Raw genomic sequence first — 24157 nt, forward strand, 5'->3', positions numbered from 1 at the left:
TTCCCTCCCCCCCACCTAGTTCCTCTATATCATTACTAACATATAGTTCTTCATACTCAGTCATATGTCCATCATTGTGGGCATGGACAATGGCAGAGAGTCCAGAATCCTATTGTCAAGATAGAGTAAACAGTTTCATTGTAAGTCCACCTTTGTCTGAAAGTAGAAATGCATGCCACACTACATCCTCACATCTGGATGTTAGTCTCAATTTCGCAGCTACTGTACATCCCCTTAAATGAAAAGTCATGATACAAAATCAACAATAGAAAGAAAAATAGAAATTTACAATGCCATGAAGTTAAATAACATGTTACTAGATATGACAGTCTCCATTACACAGCTACTATACATCCCCTTAAATGAAGAGCCACAAAACAAAATAAACATCCAGGAGCAAAAAGAAATTAACAACACCAAGAAGTTAAATAACATGCTATTAAATGACTAATGTGTAGCTGAAGAAATGAAAATCAAGAACCTTCTTGAAGAAAATGATGCCACTGCCTGATCTACGAGTCATTGAATGATTTAATCAGAAGGAAGTGTTTTGAAGAGATGAAACCAACAGAAAACAACAAATCCCATGTGATTTAGTTTCTGCTGATCTTTGTTGAAGTGTGTCTCCTCCAGACAATAAACTGATGGGTTTTGTTTTTGAATCCAGTCTACTAATCTATGAAGTTTCATTGAGCTTAAGCCATTTAGATTCAGAGTTTAATATGTATGGGTGGTACTTTGGTCCTGTCATTTTAGGAATGGGTTGTTCATTGGCTTAGTCTTCTGTTGTCTTTTTACTGGGATGTTCTTCCCGTTTGCCTTTGGTTTTGTTTAGTGCTATTCCTCTTCTCTGCCAAGAGAACATCTTGAAGTATCATTTGTAGGGCAGGTTTGAAAGAGGAAAATTCTTTTAGCTTTTCTTTACTGTGGAAGAATTTTATTTCATTTTCAAAGATGAAAGAAAGCTTTGCTGGATATGTTATCCTAGGCCAGCAATTTTTTTCTTTTAGAATCTGGAATATGTCACTCCATTCTCTTCTTGCCTGTGGAGTTTCCTGTGAGAGATCTCCTGTGAGTTTAATTGGCATTCCTTTATATGTCAATTGATTTTTTTCATGTGCACATTTAAGGATCTTTTCCTAATGTTCAATTGAAGAGAGTTTGATAATCATGTGTCTTGGTGAAGATCGCTTTTGATCAAGCCTGTTGGGAGTTCTGTACCCCTCCTGGATCTTGTTTCCCAGTTCTTTCTCCAGATTAGGGAAATTTTCCTTTATTATTTCATTAAATACATTTGCAAACTCAGCTTCTTTTTCTGCACCTTCTGGGACTCCCATAACTCTTACATTTGGCCTCTTAATAGTGTCTTTCAATTCTTGAATACTTTATTTGGCCTGATCCAGCTCTGCTTCCAGCTTTTTGTTTGCTTCCCCCTGGTGACAGGAAATATTTTTCCAATTCTGAGATTCTTTCTTCCGCTTTCTTCATTCTATTTTGGAGACTCTCCACTGTACTTTTAATTTGCTCTACTGTGTTGTTAATTTCTGATATACCAGCCTTGATTTGCTTTATTGCTTCCTTAAATTCTTTGAACTCTTGCATGAGCTTCTCATTGTTGATCAGAAGCTTTAAAATGAGTCTTATGGGATTCTGTGTCCCCCATTTTCTCAGTGTCTTCCTCAGTTAACTCTGAGGTTGGCAAAGGGTTTTGCTCCTTTGCAGGGGAGTTTTCGGTAATATTCATTGCGCCTTTGTCTCTTCTTTTACTCCTGATCATTGTACTTCTGGTTAGCAGAGTCTTCTCCTTGGGGCAGGTTTCTAAGCTGTGTCACCCACAGGTCTACAATGCGATTTTACTTATTGCAGTTGGTACACAACTTTTTGCTTGCAGCTACTTGTGCCACAACCTCCAGCGCATTCCAGGTATGGGTTCTTATGTCAGATTTCCACCATGGTCTCCACAGCCCCAGCTCTTGGCTCACCACTCTCCACCTCCTGTGATACCGTGCTGAGGCTGCACTGTGGTTTCTGCAAGCTTTCTCCCACTTCCGGTTGGAGCAGGTCCCAGGATTAGAGAGACACCAGGTGACCTATATAATTAGGTTGTTGGTGGTGCTGATCTTGCTGGAACCTGTTGGACGTTAGGTCTGGGTGCCACATGGACCTATTTTGACTGGTACGATGCCACAGTCGGTATTATTTTCCTGTGGGACCTGTGCAATCCAATGAACTCAGCGAGTTCTCGCGAGCTCAGCACATGTGCAGTTCAGTGTTGTCTTCTGCAGTCCCAAAGCTATTGCCACAGTGTACAAAATGGCACCTGACGTTACCACCACTACAGTTCTCGATTTGCTGGCCATCAGATTCGAGGGCTACCCAGACCTCCCCCGGGGTGGAACCCGTAGAATGCCACGTCGTTGCAGTTACCGAGTCAGAAATGAGCTCACTCCCAGCTCAGTGCATGCTCAGTCCTTTCCCTTGCCTTTTCTTCCTTAAGCAAAATGGCGCCCAATTCAGCTCTAGGGGGCTGACTGAGCTATGAAATCCACTCTGTTCTCACACTGTCCATCTGAGATCTGCTGCTCTGTCTCAGTTCCTGGTCAAATCAAACAGACCAGCAGGATGGACAGTTCTTTGTCTGGGTTCACCTCCCAAGCTCCCAGTGAAAGTCCCTTCCCACCTGGTTGCTGGTGGAGTTCCGGCTGCTGGTGGAGTTCCGGCTGCTGTTAGCTGAATGCCACTGGAGTATCAGTCACTGCAACACCACACTGTTGTTCTTGCTGTTTTCCTGTGTCTGTCAGTCTCCAGGTACCCCTCTGCTGTTGTTCTGTCCTTTCCTATTTCCTGATCTCTGCTTCATCCTGATTAAATGTTTTTCCGTTCGTTTAAATGTGCTCGTACCCTATTCTGCCATCTTGATTCTCGGCTAATTATTCTTTTTCATATAAAGTTGTGTTATTGTTATTTGAAAGGCAGAGTGACCGAGAAAATAGCTTCCGTCTGTTGGTTTACTTCCCAGGTGCCTGCAGTAGCCTGGCTGGTCTTCTCCCACATGAGTGGCAGGAACCGGACAACTTAAGCCATCAGCGGCTGCCTCTGTGGGCACACTTCAGCAGGAAGTGGGGTCGGAGTGGAACCAGCAGGAGGTGGGGACTGGAACCAAGTGCTCTGGCATCAGATGCGGCTGTCGCAAACTGCACCCTAACTGTGGTGCCAAACACCCACTGCTGATGAGCAATGAGCGACTTGTAGCGGGGGATTTGAATTGCATCATTTCCTTTACAACTATTAATTGACCTTCTGCTTTCTTTTCTCCCATTTTTGTTCCTTGTATCACCATAGTCTTGGATTCTTAGTTACTTAGTGGGTTACAATCCATTACTGTAATTATTTTGAGACTCAGATTATCTCCAGTTTGGCTGCGAGCCCCTTGAAGCAGCTCAGGTGTTGTTTACCATGTGGCCCTCCCTACCCCAAGTTCTTCCTTTCCAGTATTCGATGTTTCAGGCTCAGTTTGTATTCCAGCAGTGCCAGCCCTGTGGCCAGCCATCTCTCCAGAAATCCCAATTAATTAATTAAATTTGGAGTGTAGGAAAGATGTTAATATTTTATGCTGACTTTCCAAAAGACAATATTGACGATGAAACCTAAAAGTTACTTTTAAAATTGCTAAAAATACTTTAACTCATTCTCTCATTCACTAAGTTTTCTTTAACTCCAACTCGTATATCAAAATCAATGTTGGAAAAACAGATACAGGCAGTTAAATGTAACAGGCTAGCAACCTGGTAATTGAAGGGGAATTGGAGACAGGAATCTCATTTGAATAAGCAGAGGGAAGCCAGAAGGACATACAGTTTGGGGGTACAGTTTGAGTGAAGGCATGGTTCTTGGGGCACCAGCCAGTTGCCACAGAGAGCACTGTTGGAAATCAGTGGATGGATGGGGCCCTGTGATTAGGAAACCTAGGCTCCCGGTTGACTCATTTAGAACTTAGATTTCGGACAAGGAAGGGTCCTTTGGATTGGAACTGAGTAGTCATCAGGAGAATGGTTTGGGAAAGTTGGTATGATGTTGCTGTGTGGAAGAGACTGGAAACCAGAGGACACTTTGGGGAACTAGTCACATGATTGTGGCACAGCATCCCATATTGAAGTACCAGTTGGAGCCTCAGCTGCCTTGCTTCCAATCCAGGTCCCTGCTAACACACCTCAGAAAGCAGGGGGACCCTTCAGCCCCCGACATTCTTATTGGAGACCTTGATGAGGCTCCTGGCTCCTAACTTGAACCTCAGCCAGCCCTGGTATGATGACGCTTTAAAAAGTGAATCAGCAAATAGAAGATTGGTGTATCACTCTCTCTCCCTCAGAGCTCCCACTTCCCTCTGTTGCTCTGCCTGTCAGATAAATAAATCTTCCTTAACAACATGATTGGGTCTAAGGCCATGAAAATAGAAACTGAAAGCAGTGGTCAGGTATGAACATAATTTGGAAAGAAGAAAAACCCTAAGGGAGTTGAGTCAGGATCACCTGAGAACGAAGAACCCTGAAAGATGTAAGAAATTGCTGATTTTTTTAATGGGAAAAGAAATAGAAATCCAGTGTAAACAGAAACACAAAGAAAAAAACAAGTTTTATCATGTAAAATTCATAGGGTGTCTCCACAATTTTTATAGAAAACAGTACAGTTCGAAACTAATGACTTGGGACCATATCGTGTCATTATGACTTGAAATAATGATGTTTGCTGAATTTTCTAGCCCTGTGAGAGAGAGATGTTCAGTGATGGCTTTAGTCTTTATGGTTTTAGCTCTGTGGTAAAATGGGACATCGTTCCAGTGTGTTTAACCGCGTTACCAGTCTCAAATCAAACCGCTGCCTGCAATTCAGATTCTTGATGGATTTCAAGTTCATGGCTCCTGTTGGCATTTACGAGTGAGAGATTTGTTTCCAAATATAGCACTTTGAGTCTTTCAGTGTGACTGAAAATTCACATTCTTATCCCTTTGCTTTAATTTTTTCTAACCTCAACTTTGCCTAAAGACAAGAACATTAAAAAATAAGAACCCAGCAGGCCCAGTACAATGGCTCACTTTACCAGTGCCAGTATCCCACATGAGCGCCAGTTCATGTCCCAGCTGCTCCACTTCCCATCCAGCTCCCTGCCTGTGGCCTTGGAAAGCAGCAGAGGATGACCCTGCACCTTGGAACCTTGCACCTGCGTGGGAGACCTGGAAGAAACTCTTTTTTTTTTTTTTAAAGATTTATTCATTTTATTACAGCCAGATATACACAGAGGAGGAGAGACAGAGGAAGATCTTCCGTCCGATGATTCACTCCCCAAGTGAGCCGCAACGGGCCAGTGCTGCGCCGATCCAAAGCCGGGAACCTGGAACCTCTTCCGGGTCTCCCACACAGGTGCAGGGTCTCAAAGCTTTGGGCCGTCCTCGACTGCTTTCCCAGGCCACAAGCAGGGAGCTGGATGGGAAGTGGAGCTGCCAGGATTAGAACTGGCGCCCATATGGGATCCCAGGGCTTTCAAGGCGAGTACTTTAACCGCTAGGCCACGCCGCCGGGCCCGGAAGAAACTCTTAATTCCTGGCTTTGGATTGGCTCAGCTTAGCCTTTTGCAGCCACTTAGAGGGGTGAACCAGTGGATGGAAGAGCTTTCTCTTTGTAAATCTCTTTGTAAATCTGCGTTTCTGATAAAAATTATCAATCTTAAAATGTAGTAAGAACCTAGTTGCATAAAATGTTAAAATCTCCAAATGTTGTGGCTGTCATTGCTACATTTTTTGTTTGTTATTTTGAAAGATTCATTTATTTATTTGAAAGAGAGGAGAGAGAGAGAGAGAGAGACAGAGCAGAAAAGAGCAAAAACTTTCATTCATTGCTTCCCTCCCCAGTTGTCCTCTGGGGCCTGGCCAGGCCAAAGCCAGAAGATTCTTCCAGGTCTCCCACCTGGGTATCATGGACCACGTGCCTAGACCATATTCCACTGCCTTTTCCAGGCTGGTAGCAAGGAGTTGGATTAGAAATGGAGCAGCCAAGACACAAGCTGGCACCCATGTGGGATTGCAGGCATTGTAGGAAGCAGCCTTCCCCACTGTGCCACAAACACTGAGCTTATCTGCCACATGCTGAGAGATCAAGATAGAAGATACTAGGTCCAACCATTCTCCTCCGGAAGTGAGAATGAGTGTTTCTGCTGTTTCATTCGTTTTTGCTATCAAGCATATTTTATTCTCACCTAGTCCTTCTTTCTTCATGACTCCAGCTAAGAAAACAACACAGGTTTGTTATCTCTAACTACTATCTGGGCAGGCTTTCTGAATCAACTTGACCCTCAGGAGTCACATCAGAGAGGTGAACTCCATCCCATCTGTGGGTTTGTCCTGTTCGTTTGCTGATTGTCTCACACCCAGCCTTCCTAATTAAAATCTGCTGGAAGAAAGTAATTACATGAAATAACGTATTAACCAGAAAATGTGTGGAGGAGAGTGCTGGGCGACTGTCACCAGTTCTGCTGGTAGAGTTTAGAAAAAAGAGAGGAAAGTCAGTTCTTTTTGTTGGGAAAGGAGATTTCATGTTATCTGTGTTTGCAGGCTTTCTGGCTCACGCGCTGGAGGAATCCTTGCTGCGGGGGTGTTTTCATTTTCTCGTCTAACATGGCAGTGGTCCATCGCAGCTGAGGTTTTTAGCTTCAACAATCTGTTTGTGGGGCTGCTGATGGCTCTCGTCGTACACTTTGAGGAGGCATCCTCTGCAAGGGAGAGATCAAAGGTAACTTATTTTGATCAAAGTGAAATCATTTTTGTTTTGTTTTAATTTTCAGCCAGACGCTGGATTTCTTCTCAACTTTGGGTTTAGATACTGTTTATCTCGGCTGATGACTGACAAGGCAGTCTGGGTGTGTTGGCAGAGGAGAGAGGCTGTCAGGCCTCTGACGGCCCAAGAGGGACCACAGTAAGCCCAGAGGAAACGGAGCCCCCTCTCCCTCCTCCGAGTGGAGAATAAGGACATTATACGAGACGCCCCCTGCATTCTATGGGAGAGATAGGCTTGGGGGTGGATGCATTGCTTACCATTTGTGTGTGTGTGTGTGTGTGTGTGTGTGTGCTATCCTAGATTGACTCTGCCCCAAATATTACACCATTGTGGATTACTGTCTCCATTCCTCATTGCAAGAAGGCTAAATGATGATTTTTTATGTTCTCATTGAAAAAAAAAAAAGAGAGAGAGATGAGAATTGCATGTAAAAGACCTGCGGTGAATTCCAACTCAGCTGTCTTCAAACCAATGGAAATGTCAAAGAGTCTTGTTCTGCAGGAACTTAAGGTCTCCTTCATTAGAGAATGCCAGATCATCTTGGGTAGGCTTGTGTCGCCAACGAGTACAGAAAAGAGAGCGTTGTGTTTTGTTTGTGGTTTTCCACAAAAGATCTGTGATGCTATTAGAGGTTTTTATTATTTAAAATAACTTTTTTTTCTGATTATGTTCAAGAAAAGAATACCCAATGTGTTATCTAACCTTGTGGGATTGGCTCATTTCTTTTTTTTTTTTTTGTTTTTTTTTAAGATTTTATTATTATTGGAAAGCCGGATATACAGAGAGGAGGAGAGACAGAGAGGAAGATCTCTTCCATCCGATGTTTCACTCCCCAAGTGAGCCGCAATGGGCTGCGTACGCGCCAATCCGATGCCGGGAACCAGGAACCTCTTCCAGGTCTCCCACAGAGGGTGCAGGGTCCCAAGGCTTTGGGCCTATCCTCGACTGCCTTTCCCAGGCCACAAGCAGGGAGCTGGATGGGAAGTGGAGCTGCCGGGATAAGAACCGGCGCACATATGGGATCCCGGGGCTTTTCAAGGCGAGGACTTTAGCCGCTATGGCCACGCCGCCGGGCCCTGGCTCATTTCTTGACTGAACTTGAAATGTAATACAGGAACAAGGTGGAGGAAATCCACCATTGGGGGGAGGGTACGGGGAAGGGTTGGGGGAATCCCAGAGCCTATGAAAACTGTGTCACATAATGCAATGTAATTAATTATATATATATTAATATATATAAAGAGAAAAGAATATCCAATGCCATTTGTTAAAAACCAATAAGATTATACTTTACTCAGGTTCAGGCGTGGGGCTCCCGCTGCTCTGTGGAGTTGAGGTAGTAGAGGAGGGAGAGCAGGCTCAATTCCAAGTACAATAAAGAATGGCTGGCCAAGGAACTGGGGTGGAGGTTGGCGAATGAGAAGTTCACCGGGAGGAATCCTCAGGGCTCAGGAGGCCTCTGGCTTGGCTGACTTAACAGGATCACATGCAGAGGGCAGGCCGGGTGGTGGTGAGGCATGGTCCCCAGGGGAGGTGGTAGTTGCAGCGTCCAAACTCGGTGTCAAATGTGATCAGATGTGGAAGAGCTGGAAGCTCTGGCCACATTGACTGAGGGCAGTATTCCTATAAAGGTCTGTGACGACCAGGCCAGGCCGCTGTGGCCTAGCGGCTAAAGTTTCTCACCTTGAACACCCCGGGATCCCATATGGGTGCTGGTTCTAATCCCGGGCAGCTCCACTTCCCATCCAGCTCCCTGCTTGTGTGGCCTGGGAAAGTAGTCGAGGACGGCCCAAAGCCTTGGGACCCTGCACCCGTGTGGGAGACCTGGAGGAGGTTCCCGGTTCCCGGGTTTGGGTCGGCGCGTAAAGCACTCGGCCATGTGCAGCTCACTTGGGGAGTGAAACATTGGATGGAAGATCTTCCTCTGTCTCTCCTCTACTGTTATATCTGACTTTTGTAATGAAAAATATTAAATTGAATCTTTAAAAAAAAAAAAAGATCCGTGACCTGTATAAGGACAGAGGTCACCTGAGAGCCCTGACCTTGGGGCCTGGCGATGAAGCTACCATCTGTTCAAAAATAGACAAAAAACACCACCGAGAGAGAACCAGGCTTCTTGGGGAAAGGGGTTATACTTCGTTTATTTAATTGGGGAGAAAAAGCAAAGCAGATTTGCTGAGCTTCAGTGGCAGGTTTTACTGGAAGAAAAATGACACAACACACCTGCTACTGCCAGGAACTTTCAAAAGTGTGACTTTGAAGGCACACAGTTAAAATCAAACTACAATTGTTGAGCGATAATGAAAAGTATGAACAGAAGCGACACTGATAAATATTAGCAACTGTTGAAGGAGAAACAGCCGTGTGTCTAGGGAGTGTGGACGTTAGCCTGGCCTGTGATGCAGGTGCCTGCCTTTAATAGAACAGAATAGCATTTTGAATTTTGGTGAATTTTTAACTTACATATTTTGGTGAATTTTTAACTTACATATTTTTTTTTCTTTATTTTCTAGATAGCCAAAATTGGTGCTTTCTGCTGTGGCCTCAGCTTGTGTAATCAGCACACAATAGTACTGTATGTTGTATGTATAGCACCTTGGATTCTCTTTCGACTTTTAAAAAAGAAGGTAGGTCCTTTCATGTTGTACAACTAATTTATGTTCTTTTATTTCAATCTGATGTAAGGGAACACCATCAGAAAGGTTGAGGCATAAACTTTTTCTCTTGAGGCTTATGTAAAGCATTAATAATCTCAGGCCTTAACAACAGTGGCTAAAAAAAATGGGCCATAGAGAAATCATGCGGTATTGATTATGGTGGCATCTGGTCTCTTTCTCCATGATTCTGACCAGCACCTTAGTCAAGACAGGCTAACGGACTTAACACGGCAATGTTCCATTTCCTTCTGTGTTTGACAAGCATTCTGGGGCACCCTGCTCCTCCATGCCTCCTTGGCACCTCAGAGTTGCTCCCAGGGCTGGAGACCCAAGCCCTCGACAAACACAACATCCCCGCTGCCAAGAACAAGCGCAACTTCTCAGATAAGTTTCATTTGGTTTTCTCACAACCTACTTCCCTAAAGTGGAAAAAGGACTTACTGTTGTTTCTTCATCTGAGGAAACATTAATTAAAGCAGCAATGGGAAGTCGTACAGAAAACTGTCTGATGAGGCCCTGGGAGAGGGTGATTTGCATACGGGTCCGTGGAAGGATGAAAGCCCTTCGTCTGTCTCATGTCCGTCCAGAGGCGAAGGAGTTCACAGACAAAGCCGGGGTGAAATCCTTTCACTTACCATGTTTATTATTTGGGGGAAAAAAACCTCAGTTACATTCACTTGTCATTTTATTAGTTAATTACCCAGAGCTATCATCAAGAATTATAACAGAAAACAAAATTATTACATAGTAATAGAGAAATAATTATGCCAAATCCTTAGGGAACTGTATTGGCTATGCTCGGACACACGTTTGCTTCTCAGCTCCTTGGCAAAAAAATGAAAAGAATGGGCCCGGCGGCGTGGCCTAGCGGCTAAAGTCCTCACCTTGAATGCCCCGGGATCCCATATGGGCGCCGGTTCTAATCCCAGCAACTCCACTTCCCATCCAGCTCCCTGCTGGATGGTGGCCTGGGAAAGCAAGCGAGGACGGCCCAAAGTCTTGGGACCCTGCACCTGTTTGGGAGACCCAGAAGGAAGTTCCAGGCTCCTGGCTTCAGATCGGTGCAGCACCGGCCGTTGTGGTCACTTTGGGAGTGAATCATCGGACGGAAGATCTTCCCCTCTGTCTCTCCTCCTCTCTGTGCATCTGACTTTGTAATAAAAAAACAAAAACAAAAACAAAAAGCAACAAAAAAAATGAAAAGGATAGCATAGAGGTTATAAAATTCCTACTGTGATTCAAAGTAAATAAAAGACAAACAGGACAGCTGACGGGGAAGAGCAGCTTCTTCCTGGGACTGGCTGTTATGATGTCAAGCCGTATAAGTCATGCTGGAAGGAGCGGGCAGTGTCTAGAATGGCACTTTGTTTAGGGTATCCTTCCAGAAAGTTCTCGATATGAACTGCTGGTATATAAGCACTTAGCTGAAAATAACTACATAGCATAAGAAGGCAAACTCAGTGATGGCTTTTATGTCAAATTCAAGATGAGGAAGCCCCATTAGGTTGTATTTTTTTTTTTTCCTTATAACTGGTGGACGCACAGGGCAGAGTGGGTTCAGCAACAGGTCCATCCCTCCCAGTCAGCCTTCACACCCAGGCGTCCGTCAGGAGAAGACCATGCAGCATTCTCTGCCAAGATTGCGGAAGGCAGGTGTTTGGTGCTTGTTAGCCAAAGGGAGAGCCATAGCCTTTGTAGGAGACACGCAGTGCTCAGGATGAACTAAGGGGTGAGGTGAGGTTTTAGCATAAATACACATACCTGTACTAAATGAGCTACTGATGATTATAGGAGAAATTTGGGAAACCCAAACTCTTAAGCGTCCATTTCATTTCCATTATTTAATAGGTGATTTGAGGTAAAGCAAGAAGTCCCAAGTCATTCATTTCAATCACTTAAATTATGTGGGAAGCTTTTTTTTTTTAAAGAAAGTATTATTTATTGATTTGAAAGACAGAAAGGCAGAGCTCTTCCAAGCACTGGTTCACTTTGCAAATGCCACCAGCAGCCGGATACAGGCCAGGCCACCGTCCAGAGCTGGGCATGCCATCTGGGCCTCCCACAAGGGTGCAGGGGACCAAGGACTCGGGCCAGCCTCTGCTGCCTCCCAGGGTGTATGAGCAGGAAGACGGATTGGAAGTGGAGTGAGTTCTTGCACTCAGGCATCCCCAGTAGTGGCTTAGCCCTCTGAACCACAGTGCTTGTTCTGCCTGGGAAGCTTGAAAACTGTGTGTGCACATATGTGCATGGAGAGATAGGTATGCATGTCTTACATAGGTCAATAGTATATTTACACAGACGCCTCTTCTCGCTCTCTCAAAGAATGCCAGTAGGATTGATGTGTGGTGAGACAGACATGGGTGGTTTTATGAAACCCCGGGTGATCGCCTTGAGTCAGTAGAACTGAGCAACACCAGCCCTGCCAGGACCCTGAACAACAGCTCGCCTGTGAGGCCTCCTGTTGTTTCTCACACTAAAGCAAACTTCTAGAGCAGCTGCATCTTGCCTTCTAAATTCATGTTTGTAACACTCAGAAACTGCAACGACATAGATTAACTTTCCTTCAAGCCCCTTTCAGAGCAGCAAAGGCACATTGTGAGATTAGATATTTCTACCCTCTTTTCATGCATTCAGATTTTATGTATCTCATTACTTCTGTAGAAATCTCAAATGAAATCACTACTAGAATAAAAACACTTCATTTTCAATTAAGAATGTTTATTTGAAAATGCTAATATCAATCAGCTGCGTGTTCTAGTGAATGTAAACCTTGGTTGTTGTATTAATCCTCATAGGAGTTTCTCCTTTTTGTAAAGTGGAAGCTGACAGTTTCCAGGCACAGTGTGTGCGGGAGACCCCTCTTTGCAGTTACTAAATCACTGGTGTCTGAATCTTTCTCGTGTTCCAGAGTTCACAGCGGTTACTGCCTCTTGTCTTAGAAATACGCAGGTCTGACGCAGAGGCGAAGCCAGCACTTGTGATAAGCTGTATTCCATGTTGGAGTTTCTGGGTTCAAATCCTGGCTCTGTTCTGATCCAGCTTCCTCCTAACACACGTCAAGTTCTTGGGTCCATCCTGTACTTACCTTCCAGATGAGACACCTGCATTGAGTTCTGTTCTGCTTCCTGGTGTTGGCCTGGCCCGGCCCCAGTTATGGCGGACATTTGGGAAGTGACCGGTGCACGGGAGATCCCTTGATCCTTCAAGTAAATGCATAAATAAATAAAAATAAGTGTACATAATGGAATTGTATTCCCTCAAGCAGGGCGTATGGGACAACATTGTTACACAAGTTTGCTTTAGTAAATGAAGGAGGGAAAGCATCTGGATGAGCCTGGAGGTTATAGAAAAACTCACTTTGTTTGTACCAGACATGTCCATGAAATGTCCAAATGGTTGTGGAAAGAATGATGTTGGGAATGTGTAGTTGTCACAGGGTTTGCAGTTATGGCCCGCTCCCGGGAACAGTGAGGCAGTGAACTGATAGTGCAGCCATCTTTGTGACATACTCCAACTCAAGCAGGCAAGTGGGTCATGTCAGCTGTGCAGTAGTTCGAAACGTGAAAGGTGCAGTAAACACGACATTGGAGAGTCTCAGCTAATATTTGCTTCCCTCAGATTCCACTTTCCATGCAAAGGAGTTCATGCAAAGCTGATGCAAATTCCTAGTAACTCACAGTAATCGGAAGGCTTAGCATTGTATTCTGTGGTGACTTAATATAAATGGAGAGATCAGCCCTGTGTAAACATATTTGATGTTTCCCATGACGTTCCAAGATGCATCAACTAAAATTAACATGGTCCTGCCAACCTCATGTGCTCCACTGCAGGAACTGTCCGTGGGCGTGGTGCTGAAGCTTGGCGCCTGCTTCTCTGCTGGTTTGCTGCCCTACGTCTACCTGCCAGTCTCATCCTACCTCGGCCAAGCCCGGTGGACCTGGGGAGACCAGACAACGCTGCTGGGCTTTCTGACACATTTTCTCAGGGAAGAATATGGGACATTCAGCCTGGTATACTTGCGTTTAAAGCCCTTCAAAGGAAATCAATGTCAGAGCTCCCAGTTCTCTGCCTGTAGTGGCAGCAAGATCTTTTATTTCTATTATGTCTGTGACAAGCTTGTCCTTGAGTGTGGCCTTCAGCCTCGGTTATAAAGTCATCAGATTTGGTCTTGCTGACACTGCGGGGTTGTGTCCTGGACCTGCTTTCTGGGCTGACAGGCACGCAGAGGAGCCTGATCCATCACCAGGGTGTTTCAGCCTTCTGGTGTTGCGTCCCACTCAGGACTCTTGGGCTGTGACTAAGTATATTAATTTTTAAAAGGGAGAGTCAGAGATTTTCCATCCATTCTCTCTCCCCAAATAGCCACCATAGCTAGGGTTGGTCCGGGCTGCAACTAGGAGCCAGGATGCCATCTGGGTCTCCCGTCTGGATGGCAGGGGCCCAGGTATTTGGACCATCTTCTGTTGCCTTCCCAGGAGCATTAGCAGGGAGCTAGATTAGAAGTGGAACATCTGGGACACAAACCAGCAGTATCTATCTGGGATACAGCAGGGAGAGGATTAGCCTGTTATGCCACAGCCCTTCCTCAGCTAATTATTATTTTGTAAATTGTTAACTAGAGATTTCCATGTTTAGTTTTCATTGTTGCCTCTTTAAAAATTCAGTGATGTGTTGAGGTAAAGACCTTGAAGAAAGATACTGCAGTGTCCATTTAAAACATCTGTCTTTTAAACCAAAATCATTAGAACGCAGTAGCCTCACAAAGCTTGCATTTAATACTTACGCAGATAAAATGTTCTTTCTTGTGTTTAGGCCAAATCTGAAGTAGGATCCAGTATGTCTGAAATGCTACTGTGAGTACGAAGTATTTGGAATTGTTTTTCGGTGAATTCTCCAGGAGTCCCTGAGTGTCGGCTCTGCTCTGTCTCCTTGTGAGGAGGTGTCTGACATGCCGTTTGTACTTGGCCATTTAACAGTTGTCAGGCATCCCCTCCCTGTGTTCACTGAGAGAAGACTCAAAGTGAGCAGTAAATACAACATGGATAAGGATGTTAGGAGACCACATCGAGTCTAGAGAATCAAGTGTTTCACCTTCCAGTTGGATGCAAAGTTAGGCAGTGTTGTGTTGCATATAAATAATTTATTCTTTGCCCTGGCTTTTATATTACCTTGCCTTTTGCGACATTCTGTAACATTGTATTCCACACCAGTTGAACAGTTATTTTCTTGTCATTTCCATTTAATGTATTTTAATTCTCTCAAGTCTTTCAGCATATTTATTTCTTATCACTTCCTTAAGGCTGTTTGTATGAGCTCTGTTTCTGACTTACATATTTTTAACATCCAATTTTATTAGACCCAGCGTAAGCAAGTATTTTTCATCTGTATTTTCCAGTAGTGTTCTTTGGAGAAGTGAGTTAATATTTATTTGCTTTGAAACCTACACAGATTAAGGCAACTTGAAAAATACCCGTACTACTTAAAATATTTGCATTATAAAATTTTGGAGGAAAAGGGGTTTCTATAACAGTAATGTAAACTTTTAACTAATTTCTTACTTGGTACCCCTGAGGCTACTTGAACAAATTATCGAGAAAATCTTTTAACATTATATATAAAGCAGATATAAATTCTTTTCTTAATAATTTTTGTATTATTTTTCTTAAAGATTTCTTTATTTTTATTAGAAAGATTTACAGAGAGACAGAGAAAAAGCTTTTCCATCCACTGGTTCACACCCCAAATGGCTGCAATGGATAGAAGTCAGTCTGCAATGAAACCAGGAACCAGGAGCCTCTTCTGGGTCTCCCACACAGGTGCAGGATCCCTAGGCTTTGGGCCATCCTCAACTATTTTCCCAGGCCACAAGCAGGGAACTGAATGGGAAGTGGGGCTGCTGGGATGTGAACCAGCGCCCATATGGGATCCTGGCGCATGCAAGGCAAGGACTTTAGCCACTAGGCTGTCACGTTGGGACCCTTAGTTTCTGTCATTTCTCTTTGAACAATTTTTTTCCAGTGCAAAAAGGATACACAGTTGTTATCAAAATACAGAAAATAGCAGTAGCTAAAAATAAGGAAATTAGAATTATCTATATTGCCTTCTTTCTTGTTGAGGAAAGGAGATACGAAGCTTGGTCTCCTTTCCGAGTTGAAGCCAGTTTTAGCACCGCCTTTGAGCTTCACTCACTCCTCACGCTCCGCGACACCTCGTGGCCGCCCCTTTCTCCTCACTTTCCTGGGCTGCTGGCTGCAGCTGTCAGAATGACTGGCATATTTGGCCTTGACACATCGTGTGTGAACTTCAAAGGCCCCTCCACAGTAATCCTAGACCCTACGCCTAGCCTTCCTTCGTTACACAGTGAAATCAGGTATTGGGCAGACTTAACTTTTTTTTTTTTACACTAAAATAGCAGCAGTTACATTCTGTCCCAGAATAAAGTGATACTCTCTCATCCCCACAGTGTGTGGGCACCCAGTCATCATGCGGACAGAAGGCTTCTTCCTAGCGCCCTCTGCATGGGAAGCTGTTTCAGGTGGACAGGGCTATGGAGAAAGGCCACTCACAATGAACTTCAGAGAGAAATCCTTCAAAATTATGAACCCTAATCATCTACCCTTTCCCAGGCAAGCAAATTAAATTCTTCCCCCTGCATATCTCTCAATTCCAAACCCTGTGCAGGGAAATTGTTGAATCTAACCTTAGGCAGTGACCACCATTTAGAGCTGACACTGAAGCAACGGATCTCCAAGAATTAATTTTGAGACGGACTTCATTTCTTTTGAAGAATGGTCAGAAATGGGCCTCATGCTGGAATCAATTTTTCAAGTGTGTCTGAAAATGAGGAAGGGTACTGCTTGGCAGTAGATGAGGCTCCATTAGTCAAATACACATTGTGTGGTTTCCGTAATGACGGTATCCCATGTTTTCCTGTAAAACAGCCGGTAGGGAGGAGACAGTTCTCTGAGATGAAGGATAGTATAAAACGGGACGGTTCCTGGAGCAGTCGGTGTCTCAGCACCCACACAGCACCTGCAAAGTGTGCGTTAGTTAATGGGGAAACTGGCTTACTTGTAGGCGAAAAAAGAATGTGTTTCTCCGAGACAGCGCAAATATTTTCCGAACGAAATAATGTAGAAAGCAAGGAAGCCTTCTCAGGAGGAAGATAACCCAGAAAGTAACGGCAGGAAATCGCTGGTGTTGCAGCCATTTTCTTCATACCCGGATCTCCAGAAAAATTACTCAAACTGAGTCTTGTTCTTGGTTGCTAAACCCCTGGACATTGGGTCTGTCCTGTCGAGAGAAGAAAATTTAAAACCCATTTTAGACAACTTGTTACCAAGCCCATCGGAGGTAACGTTACCCAGTGTACCGGCTTCACAAACGCTATCTGGCCTGATCCTGTCCCACATGATGTGTGTTCGATCATTGGAAGACACCTTACGACAGTTTAGCTCCTGTTGTGCTTCTGGGTTTCAAAGCAGACAGTATTTTAGAATGTGGCTCCAAACCCTAAAATTGTTCAGTGTATACTCAAATAGATTTTACAAAGATTTTATTTGGAATTAAACAGGTTTTCTGCTATCACTAAGCTGGTTTTTTGTTTTACAGTTCTCAAGTAACAAATATGAAAACTGAACTCTCATTCAATATCCAAGCCCTTGCAGTTTGGGCAAATATAAGTCTTGTAAGGAAGTGAGTATTATAATTCCCATGTTCATCAATGAATGTTTTCTATGTTGTTGTAGTAGAGCATATTTTTTATTCCTAACCACTTATATTAAGGTAAATGTATATTTAATTCTTGCTAACTTCCTTTTCCTTCCTATAAAAAGTCAGTATTTTTTTAAATAATACATTATGGTGTCAATAGGCAACTTGAGTGTTGTGGCGCATCGCGTTAAGGTACCATCTGAGATGCCGGCATCCCATATGAGCACTGGTTTATTGAGTTCTGGGAAGGCAGCAGACTATGTCCCAAGTGTTTCAGTTCTGAACGGAGTTCCAGGCTCCTGCCCTCCGCCTGGACTACCCCTGGTCACGGCGGCCATGTGGGGAGTGAACAAGCAGATGAGATTCCCTGTGTCTCACCCTGTCTCTCTGTCATTCTTCTCTTCCAAATAAATACATCTTTTTTAAAAAGTCCACTCATTTATTATGTTTAACTTGTGGTTTTATCATTGCTTACTGTGCCCACAAGCAGTTATTTTGCTTGCTTTGCAGAAAAAAACTACTATGTGAATTCCTCTGATGACAGAAGGAAGCTTAAAAATTTGCACTACTAGCTTCCATCAATTTTTTTAAAAAAACATTGACTTATTTATTTGGAAGGCAGAGCAACAGTGTAAAAGGGAGAGAGACAGGGAGTCAGCTCTGCCATCTACTGTTTTACAGTCCAAAATGACCACAGCTGGCAGGGCTGGGCCAGGCCCAAACTGTGAGCCAGGAGCCCTGGCTGAGTCTGTCACGCGGTGGCTGGGGTCCCAGCACTGGGCCATTCGACTCACTGCTTTTCCAGGCATATTAGCAGGGAGCAGGCCTGGAAGTGGAGGAGCCAAAGCTTGAAATGTCACTCCAACATGGATGTCAGCATCGTGAGTGGCCGCTTAACCCACAGTACCACAGTACCACAGTAAAGGCCTCAGGCCTCCAAACATGCATTAATTTTTCAGTCATTTACTTTCCAGGATATGTACAAGATATCTGCAAAGAGAAAATGTGTATTGTGAGATAAGTGTGACTCAATATCCAAGTTTTGGGCCCCAAAATAAACTTACCTGTTTTTTAAGTTTTATTCATGTAAGATGTAGAGAAAGAGAACAGGATATAATATGTGACAGAGACGGAGAGCAGGAACTCATTGCTTGTTGGTTCCTCGGATACCCGCAGCGATGGCAGGAAGAGGCAAGGCCGGAGGCAGGAGCTTCGGCCAGGGCTCGGGGGAGGTGGCAGGCATCCAGGGACCTGGGGCCTCACTGCTCCCCCTGGGATCAGCATGACAGGAAAGTGGGGTGGGACACTAAGGCCGACAATGGACCCAGGTACATGGCCACCCCAGCCCACAGCCAAACCACCAGGCTAAATGCCCATGCCCTCAACCTGTATTTTAATACCTTTTTTTTTTTTGCATCAACTTACTGAAATGTTCTCATATTTGTAAGTAAATGTGTATGTGCACAAATCCCTATAGTTTTGTTTGCTTAACATTTCCCATATCCTAAAAATTGTTTAAAATAATTTAAATATCTGTATAAGATCCCATCCTAGGAGCAGAGTAGAGCCAATTTAAAATGTTCTTCAGTTTCAGGTTCTTGACGTTGCCTGCATTGTTTCCACTGCTATAATAACAGCACGTTTGTGGATTAATTTTTATGTACATTTCTGGTTATTGCTTGGAGATTTATGCCTGTCAAATAACCGCATCAATGACTGTGGACACTGTGGAGAGATACTATCAAATTAACTTTTTTTCAAAAGATTACACTGATGTGCATTTTCGTTTCTACATTCCTACCTAACATTGAGCTTTGTCATTTTAGAACATTTTGAGCACGGAAATATTGTTTTGATTACTTGTTAAATGTAACAAAATTGGCAGTTTCTACTTGGTCTGCTGTGAATGTTAACTTTGTATCTTCTTGCTGCATAGTTCCAAGCTGTTCACAACATATAATTCAGGTTCATCAGGGATCTGTTTCAGTTTCAATTTTTCAACTTCAAATCCTTCTTTGTTGTTAGTTGGAAACGGGATGTTTTAGGATTTGACTATTATTCCTTAATAGTTTAAGGCAATGCATTATTATTACTGCTATTCATACAGATACATGATTTTGAATATATTTTTGTTTTTTGTAGGGACAAACAGAATCAATCATTAGTATGGCTTTTTACTGGAATGTTCTGCATTTATTCATTGTTCTTTGCTTGGAGGGCAAATTTAGATATTTCAAAACCGCTTTTCATGGGTGTGGTAAGTTTGGCTTAACTTTATCCTTTGACCAAAAGGTTTGTAAAGATTGTATACATTTGGCTTTCATTAGAAAAGCAAATTGTTCCAGAAATATTGAATATTTTGTACACATGCTTATAAATCAGAAACTAAATGTCTGAGGCAGATGCAGTTAAGCTGCTGCAGCCTGTGTTAGAGTGTGGGGGCCGGAAGTCCTGGCTCTGTGGTCCATCCCATCGTCCTGGGAGCCAGTTGGTGGCGGCTCAGCCACCCGGTCCCTGCGCCCCTGCGGTGGCGGCTCAGCCACCCGGTCCCTGCGCCCATGCAGGAGGCCTGGACTGAGTTCTTGGCTCCTGACTTTGACCTGGCCCAACTCTGGCTCCTGTAAGCATCTGGGCCGTGACCTCTCCCCTCCTCCTTTTCCTCCTTGCCCCCCCACTTCTTCCCCTCTTCTTCCTCTTCCTCTTCCTCCCCACCTCCACTCCTTCTCCCCTCTCCTCCTACCCCTCCCTCCTGCCTCTCTCAAATTAAATCAATGAATGAGTAAATTTTTAAAAAGTTAAAATTATTGAACCATCAAGGCTGAAGCCTCTTTAGGAAACAAAAACTACATTGTTAAACATAGTGAAATAAAAAAAAGAATTCTAAGATAAACAGGTTAGAAGTTGTGTGTATGTGTGCACATGTGTACGTCTGCGGATATTGGTACAAGTGTATTTTTCCTAGATTTTTTTTGAATAGCTATATTGTTGTTGGCATTGAGGCGGCAGACAGTGGCTCAAGTAGCTGAGTCCCTCCACCCAGTGGGAAAGCCAGGCGGAGTTCCGTTACAGGCCTTGGAGGAGTCAGCAGGAGTCACCTCTCTCCCTCTCAAAGAAGTGAACCAAATGTGGGCAGCTCTTTTTGCCAGCTGAACTCAGTGTGGGGCGGGAAGTGGATGGGGTGCAAAGAATACCCCATTTGATGATGAGCGCCTGGATTCCGGACCTCTTGAGAAACAAGATAAAGCATTATGCTGGGTGAGAGCATTAGCCTTATTGTTTACAGTGCTGCCACTAGAGAAAGTGCTTTGTACGTGGGCCAGGGGACTTCCTTACACTGCATCCCAGAAGGGTCCGTGTTCCAGGGGGCAGTCAGTCCACGGAAGGCACCCGCAGGAGTTGAGGAAGGCATATCTGCCTCCTGTACCTTGCATCGGGCCGGAGTTGACGGTGGCAGCTGAGTGTGAAGTGAGTGTGCGCATGCCCTCTCGGGAAGCAGGAGCGTTTGCGAGGGGAACACCGCAGGGCCATCCCACAGCAGGACTTAAGGCAGCCGGAGCAGCGCGGGGTGTGCGCGTGCAGTCACCAGGACGTGGCGCTGACGTGACTCTCCCGCAGGTGGAGCGGTTCTGGATGCAGAGCAATGCCGTGGTGGCCGTCCTCGCCGGTGTCGGATTGGCTGCGCTTGCATCGGAGAGCGGCCGCTGGCTCAGTGGCAGCGGGCCTCAGCGTCTGGAGTGGCTTTCCGCCATCCTTTTCGTGGCTTACCAAATATACTGCAATTACAGGTAATGCATAGTTATTCATAACAAGGGAGTTAGCACACGAGCTAGAGACACTTGGATGTTTAGAACACAGGACTTTCTCATCTTTAGTTTCCGCTGGTTTGCAAGACTTGGGGGGCAGCAGCTTGAGTGAAGGCAGAAGGCCTGCGCTTTGCGTGTGTTGAACCTCCAGACCCACAGTTCTGAGTGACTGATGCGTAGTCACCGGTGGTGGCAAGCAGGGATTTGGGCGGGGCACATAACCTGTGTGTTTCCTTGTTAGGAACCCTTGAGAAACCTTGGCGAATCTGTAGTATATGGAAACTTCCAGGATCCAGAGTACCACTCAGGTGGAGGCCAAAGGGACTGGGGCTTTGTGTGTGCCTGACATATCACACTGGATGCTTCAGGGACCTCACCCCTTGAGGAATGCCTGCCCCTTGTCCCACTTACCCAGCTGGAGTCAATACCAATTATTTTTAAATTAAGCTCTAACTGTCTTAACTCTCACAGTTATTAGTCATCTGTGTGTTTTTCAAACTCTGCCTAATAGCTATACGGTGGAAAATCCCAGTCTAACACAGAAGACGTGTGAGTTTTCCATGTCAGCTTGTTCCCCTAGTGGAAGTTTGAGTCATTTGGAGTGTGGTTACCCTGTGATTTGACTGGCATTCTAGAAGATAACATTTTCTTCCTTCAACTAATCTTAACGTGCTGTACCGTGTCCTTCATAATGCGGGGCAGGAGCCCATGTCAGAAGGCCGTGTCACCAGGAATTCTCAAAGAAAGGGACTGAGTGTCACAACTCAGTCACCAAGCTCCAAGTCTCCTGCATATTTCTTCTCCCCCTCCCCCACTTTTTTTTTTTTTCAATGCTACTCTTCGATTTGCTTTGTTGGGACAGTCCTGATTCAACACCAAGGAGGCTTGCACAGATGGGATGTTTGTATCTTGCTGTGTCGTTTTCCTTTGTCCCAGGGGAAGAGAATAGGCCGCAGCTTTCCTGGGTGGCATGGTGTGAGTTAACACCCAGGCTTGTAGGGAATCCCAGGCGACATCTGCCTGTGTTGTGGCTGACAGAGGCAGGGTGGTACTCTGTTTTGGGGTCTGTTTCTTCTGTGATGCTAACCCAGCAGCTCGACTGGAGGCGCTCTCCCAGCTCCGTCTCCGGCAGTGGGCCTGAGAGCCAACAGGAGAGGCGCTGCTTGTCTCCGAGGCTGGAGACCCTTACTTGCCTCGTAGTCTTTTTCCTGTTTAGTCCAGGAAGCTCTCAGAATCCATGCCACTTTTTCTTTTGAAGTAAGAAAGTCCCCTCACTCTTGAAAAGAACTGTACTGTTGTTCTTGTCAATAGCAGATAACATCTTGCAGATAAGTAAGCTGGCTGCAAAGCCTGTCCCTGCCTTCCCGCGCCATCGCCCAGCCTAGAAGGCAGGGGGGCATGCTTGAAGTCTGCAGTGCCCACAAACCGAGAGCCAGGGCAGTGCCACCCTCTGCACGGTGTCCTGCAAAGGGGGTCAGATGCTGGCAGGCTCCCCCTCGTGTTCCTGAAAGTTCCTTTGGAGTGACTGCAACGAACATGCAGTTACCTTAAATCACAAATGCAATCAAAAACGCTATGAAAAATGGAATTAGATTGTTTAGGTTGGGGGGTGGGTAGTGTGTGGAAATGATGATAGATTTCAGAAATGAGGCAGCCCACTGACTATTGCACAGTCAACCCCTCCTGCTTTTTTTTTAAATCAGATAATAGAGTTCTTTTCAAACATATGCGCTTCCTCTTAGAGGAATATAGATTAGAATGCTTTGAAACACTGAAGGTAGATTGTGTGATGGGAAAGGAATGCTGTGGAAAATAATTCTAGTCTTAATTAAAAGCATAGCAGCAAGTTGCTGTTCTAATTTATTTGATCCTCTTTAGCATTTGTGACCAGAGGACCAACTATGTGATCGATAAGTTTGCCAAGAACCTTCTGGCCTCCATGCCTCGTGATGCGATCATCTTACTGAGAGGGGACTTGCCAGGAAATTCTCTTCGCTACATGCATTACTGCGAGGGGCTCAGGCCAGATCTGACCTTAGTGGATCAGGAAGTAAGTGGATCAAAAACAAGCTGGAATAATCATTTTAAAACATGGATTTAAAAAAAAAAAAAGCAGTGAATGGATCCTATTTTTGTAATCCCGATGAGGTACAATGTATCTTTTTTTTCAGTAGTATAAATCATGTGGATTGTTTCTTTTTCATTTAAATTGAATGTTTTAAGAATTAACGTGTTTCATGCTAAATGCAAGTAACAGTGTAGGTTTCTTGTTTATGTAACAGCCCATGCACATGCTTACTACATTGTAGATACGTATTTTTTTCATTTAGGCAAACTCATCCATTCAAATTAACACTGCCCAGTGGCCCAGGATTTAAAAAAAATGAGTTGAATATAAATGATACCGTAAATAAACAAACATTTCACTCAAGAAAAAAAATCACAATTACACAAGAGAGTTTTTTGTATTAGCTTGGTTAGTCTTGTGACAGTATGTTAGGATGAGACTTATGAAATTTTCAGTAACTATTAAAATAACTTTCTGGAACTGAAGAACCAGATTTAAACCAAAGGATTTATTATTCCAATCTTACGTAAAAAGCAAAAGTTTTTAGAGCAGTCATCAGGAAAAGGAAAATTCTTAATCTGGAGAGTAATATGATTAGTTCAGTTGAGCAAATTATTAGGCACAATGCTTATTAATAAATTGCATTGAATGAAAGATTAAGCTGAATTTTCAGAGGAAACCAAACATTTACAAAAAATGCTCGATAGGGCAGTTGGCACGTATTTTTTTGTGAGCAGTTTGCATTTATATCATGTGCAGAGTCTAGCTTCTGAAAGCACCAGGTTATGTGTTGATAACATGGTGACACCCTGTGATTTTAAATACTATTTAGAATGGCAGGACTATAGCTAAGAAGCATGAATTTCAAAGTGAATTAGACCTAGATGCAAGTCCTCATTCTGTCACTTCCTGGATGTGTAACATGAGCCTTAAGAGTTTCCCAATCCGAGCTTCTGTTTGCTTGTACATAGAATGTAAGTTATTAATATGTGTTAGCATGCTTCTCAACATAAAAAACAAAATGCTAAGAACAGCTTAGACTATGAATTTTTAAAAATTTGTTATTTGCAAAGCAACTTTGCAGAGAGA

At 44.1% G+C, this 24157-nt stretch overlaps 1 protein-coding gene across 2 annotated transcripts in view; it reads left to right on the forward strand.

Annotated features, from left to right (window-relative positions):
* The window catches only part of TMEM260 (transmembrane protein 260), a 59511-nt gene that overhangs the window by 23114 nt on the left and 12240 nt on the right, over positions 1–24157 (forward strand). Inside the window, exons 1-9 of one of the 2 annotated variants that reach the window (XM_058666489.1) lie at positions 4536–4554; positions 6605–6782; positions 9341–9454; positions 13315–13494; positions 14297–14337; positions 17096–17179; positions 19340–19454; positions 20813–20982; positions 22879–23050. In XM_058666489.1, coding sequence (XP_058522472.1) covers positions 4553–4554; positions 6605–6782; positions 9341–9454; positions 13315–13494; positions 14297–14337; positions 17096–17179; positions 19340–19454; positions 20813–20982; positions 22879–23050 — 1056 coding nt within the window. In that variant the 5' untranslated portion in view covers positions 4536–4552. Of the gene's footprint in view, positions 1–4535; positions 4555–6604; positions 6783–9340; positions 9455–13314; positions 13495–14296; positions 14338–17095; positions 17180–19339; positions 19455–20812; positions 20983–22878; positions 23051–24157 lie in introns of those variants that run through there. The other variant, XM_058666488.1, reaches the window with a different exon arrangement.

The sequence above is a fragment of the Ochotona princeps genome, chromosome 6, assembly GCF_030435755.1.
Source record: "Ochotona princeps isolate mOchPri1 chromosome 6, mOchPri1.hap1, whole genome shotgun sequence".
In the NCBI taxonomy this organism is placed as follows: Eukaryota; Metazoa; Chordata; class Mammalia; order Lagomorpha; family Ochotonidae; genus Ochotona; species Ochotona princeps.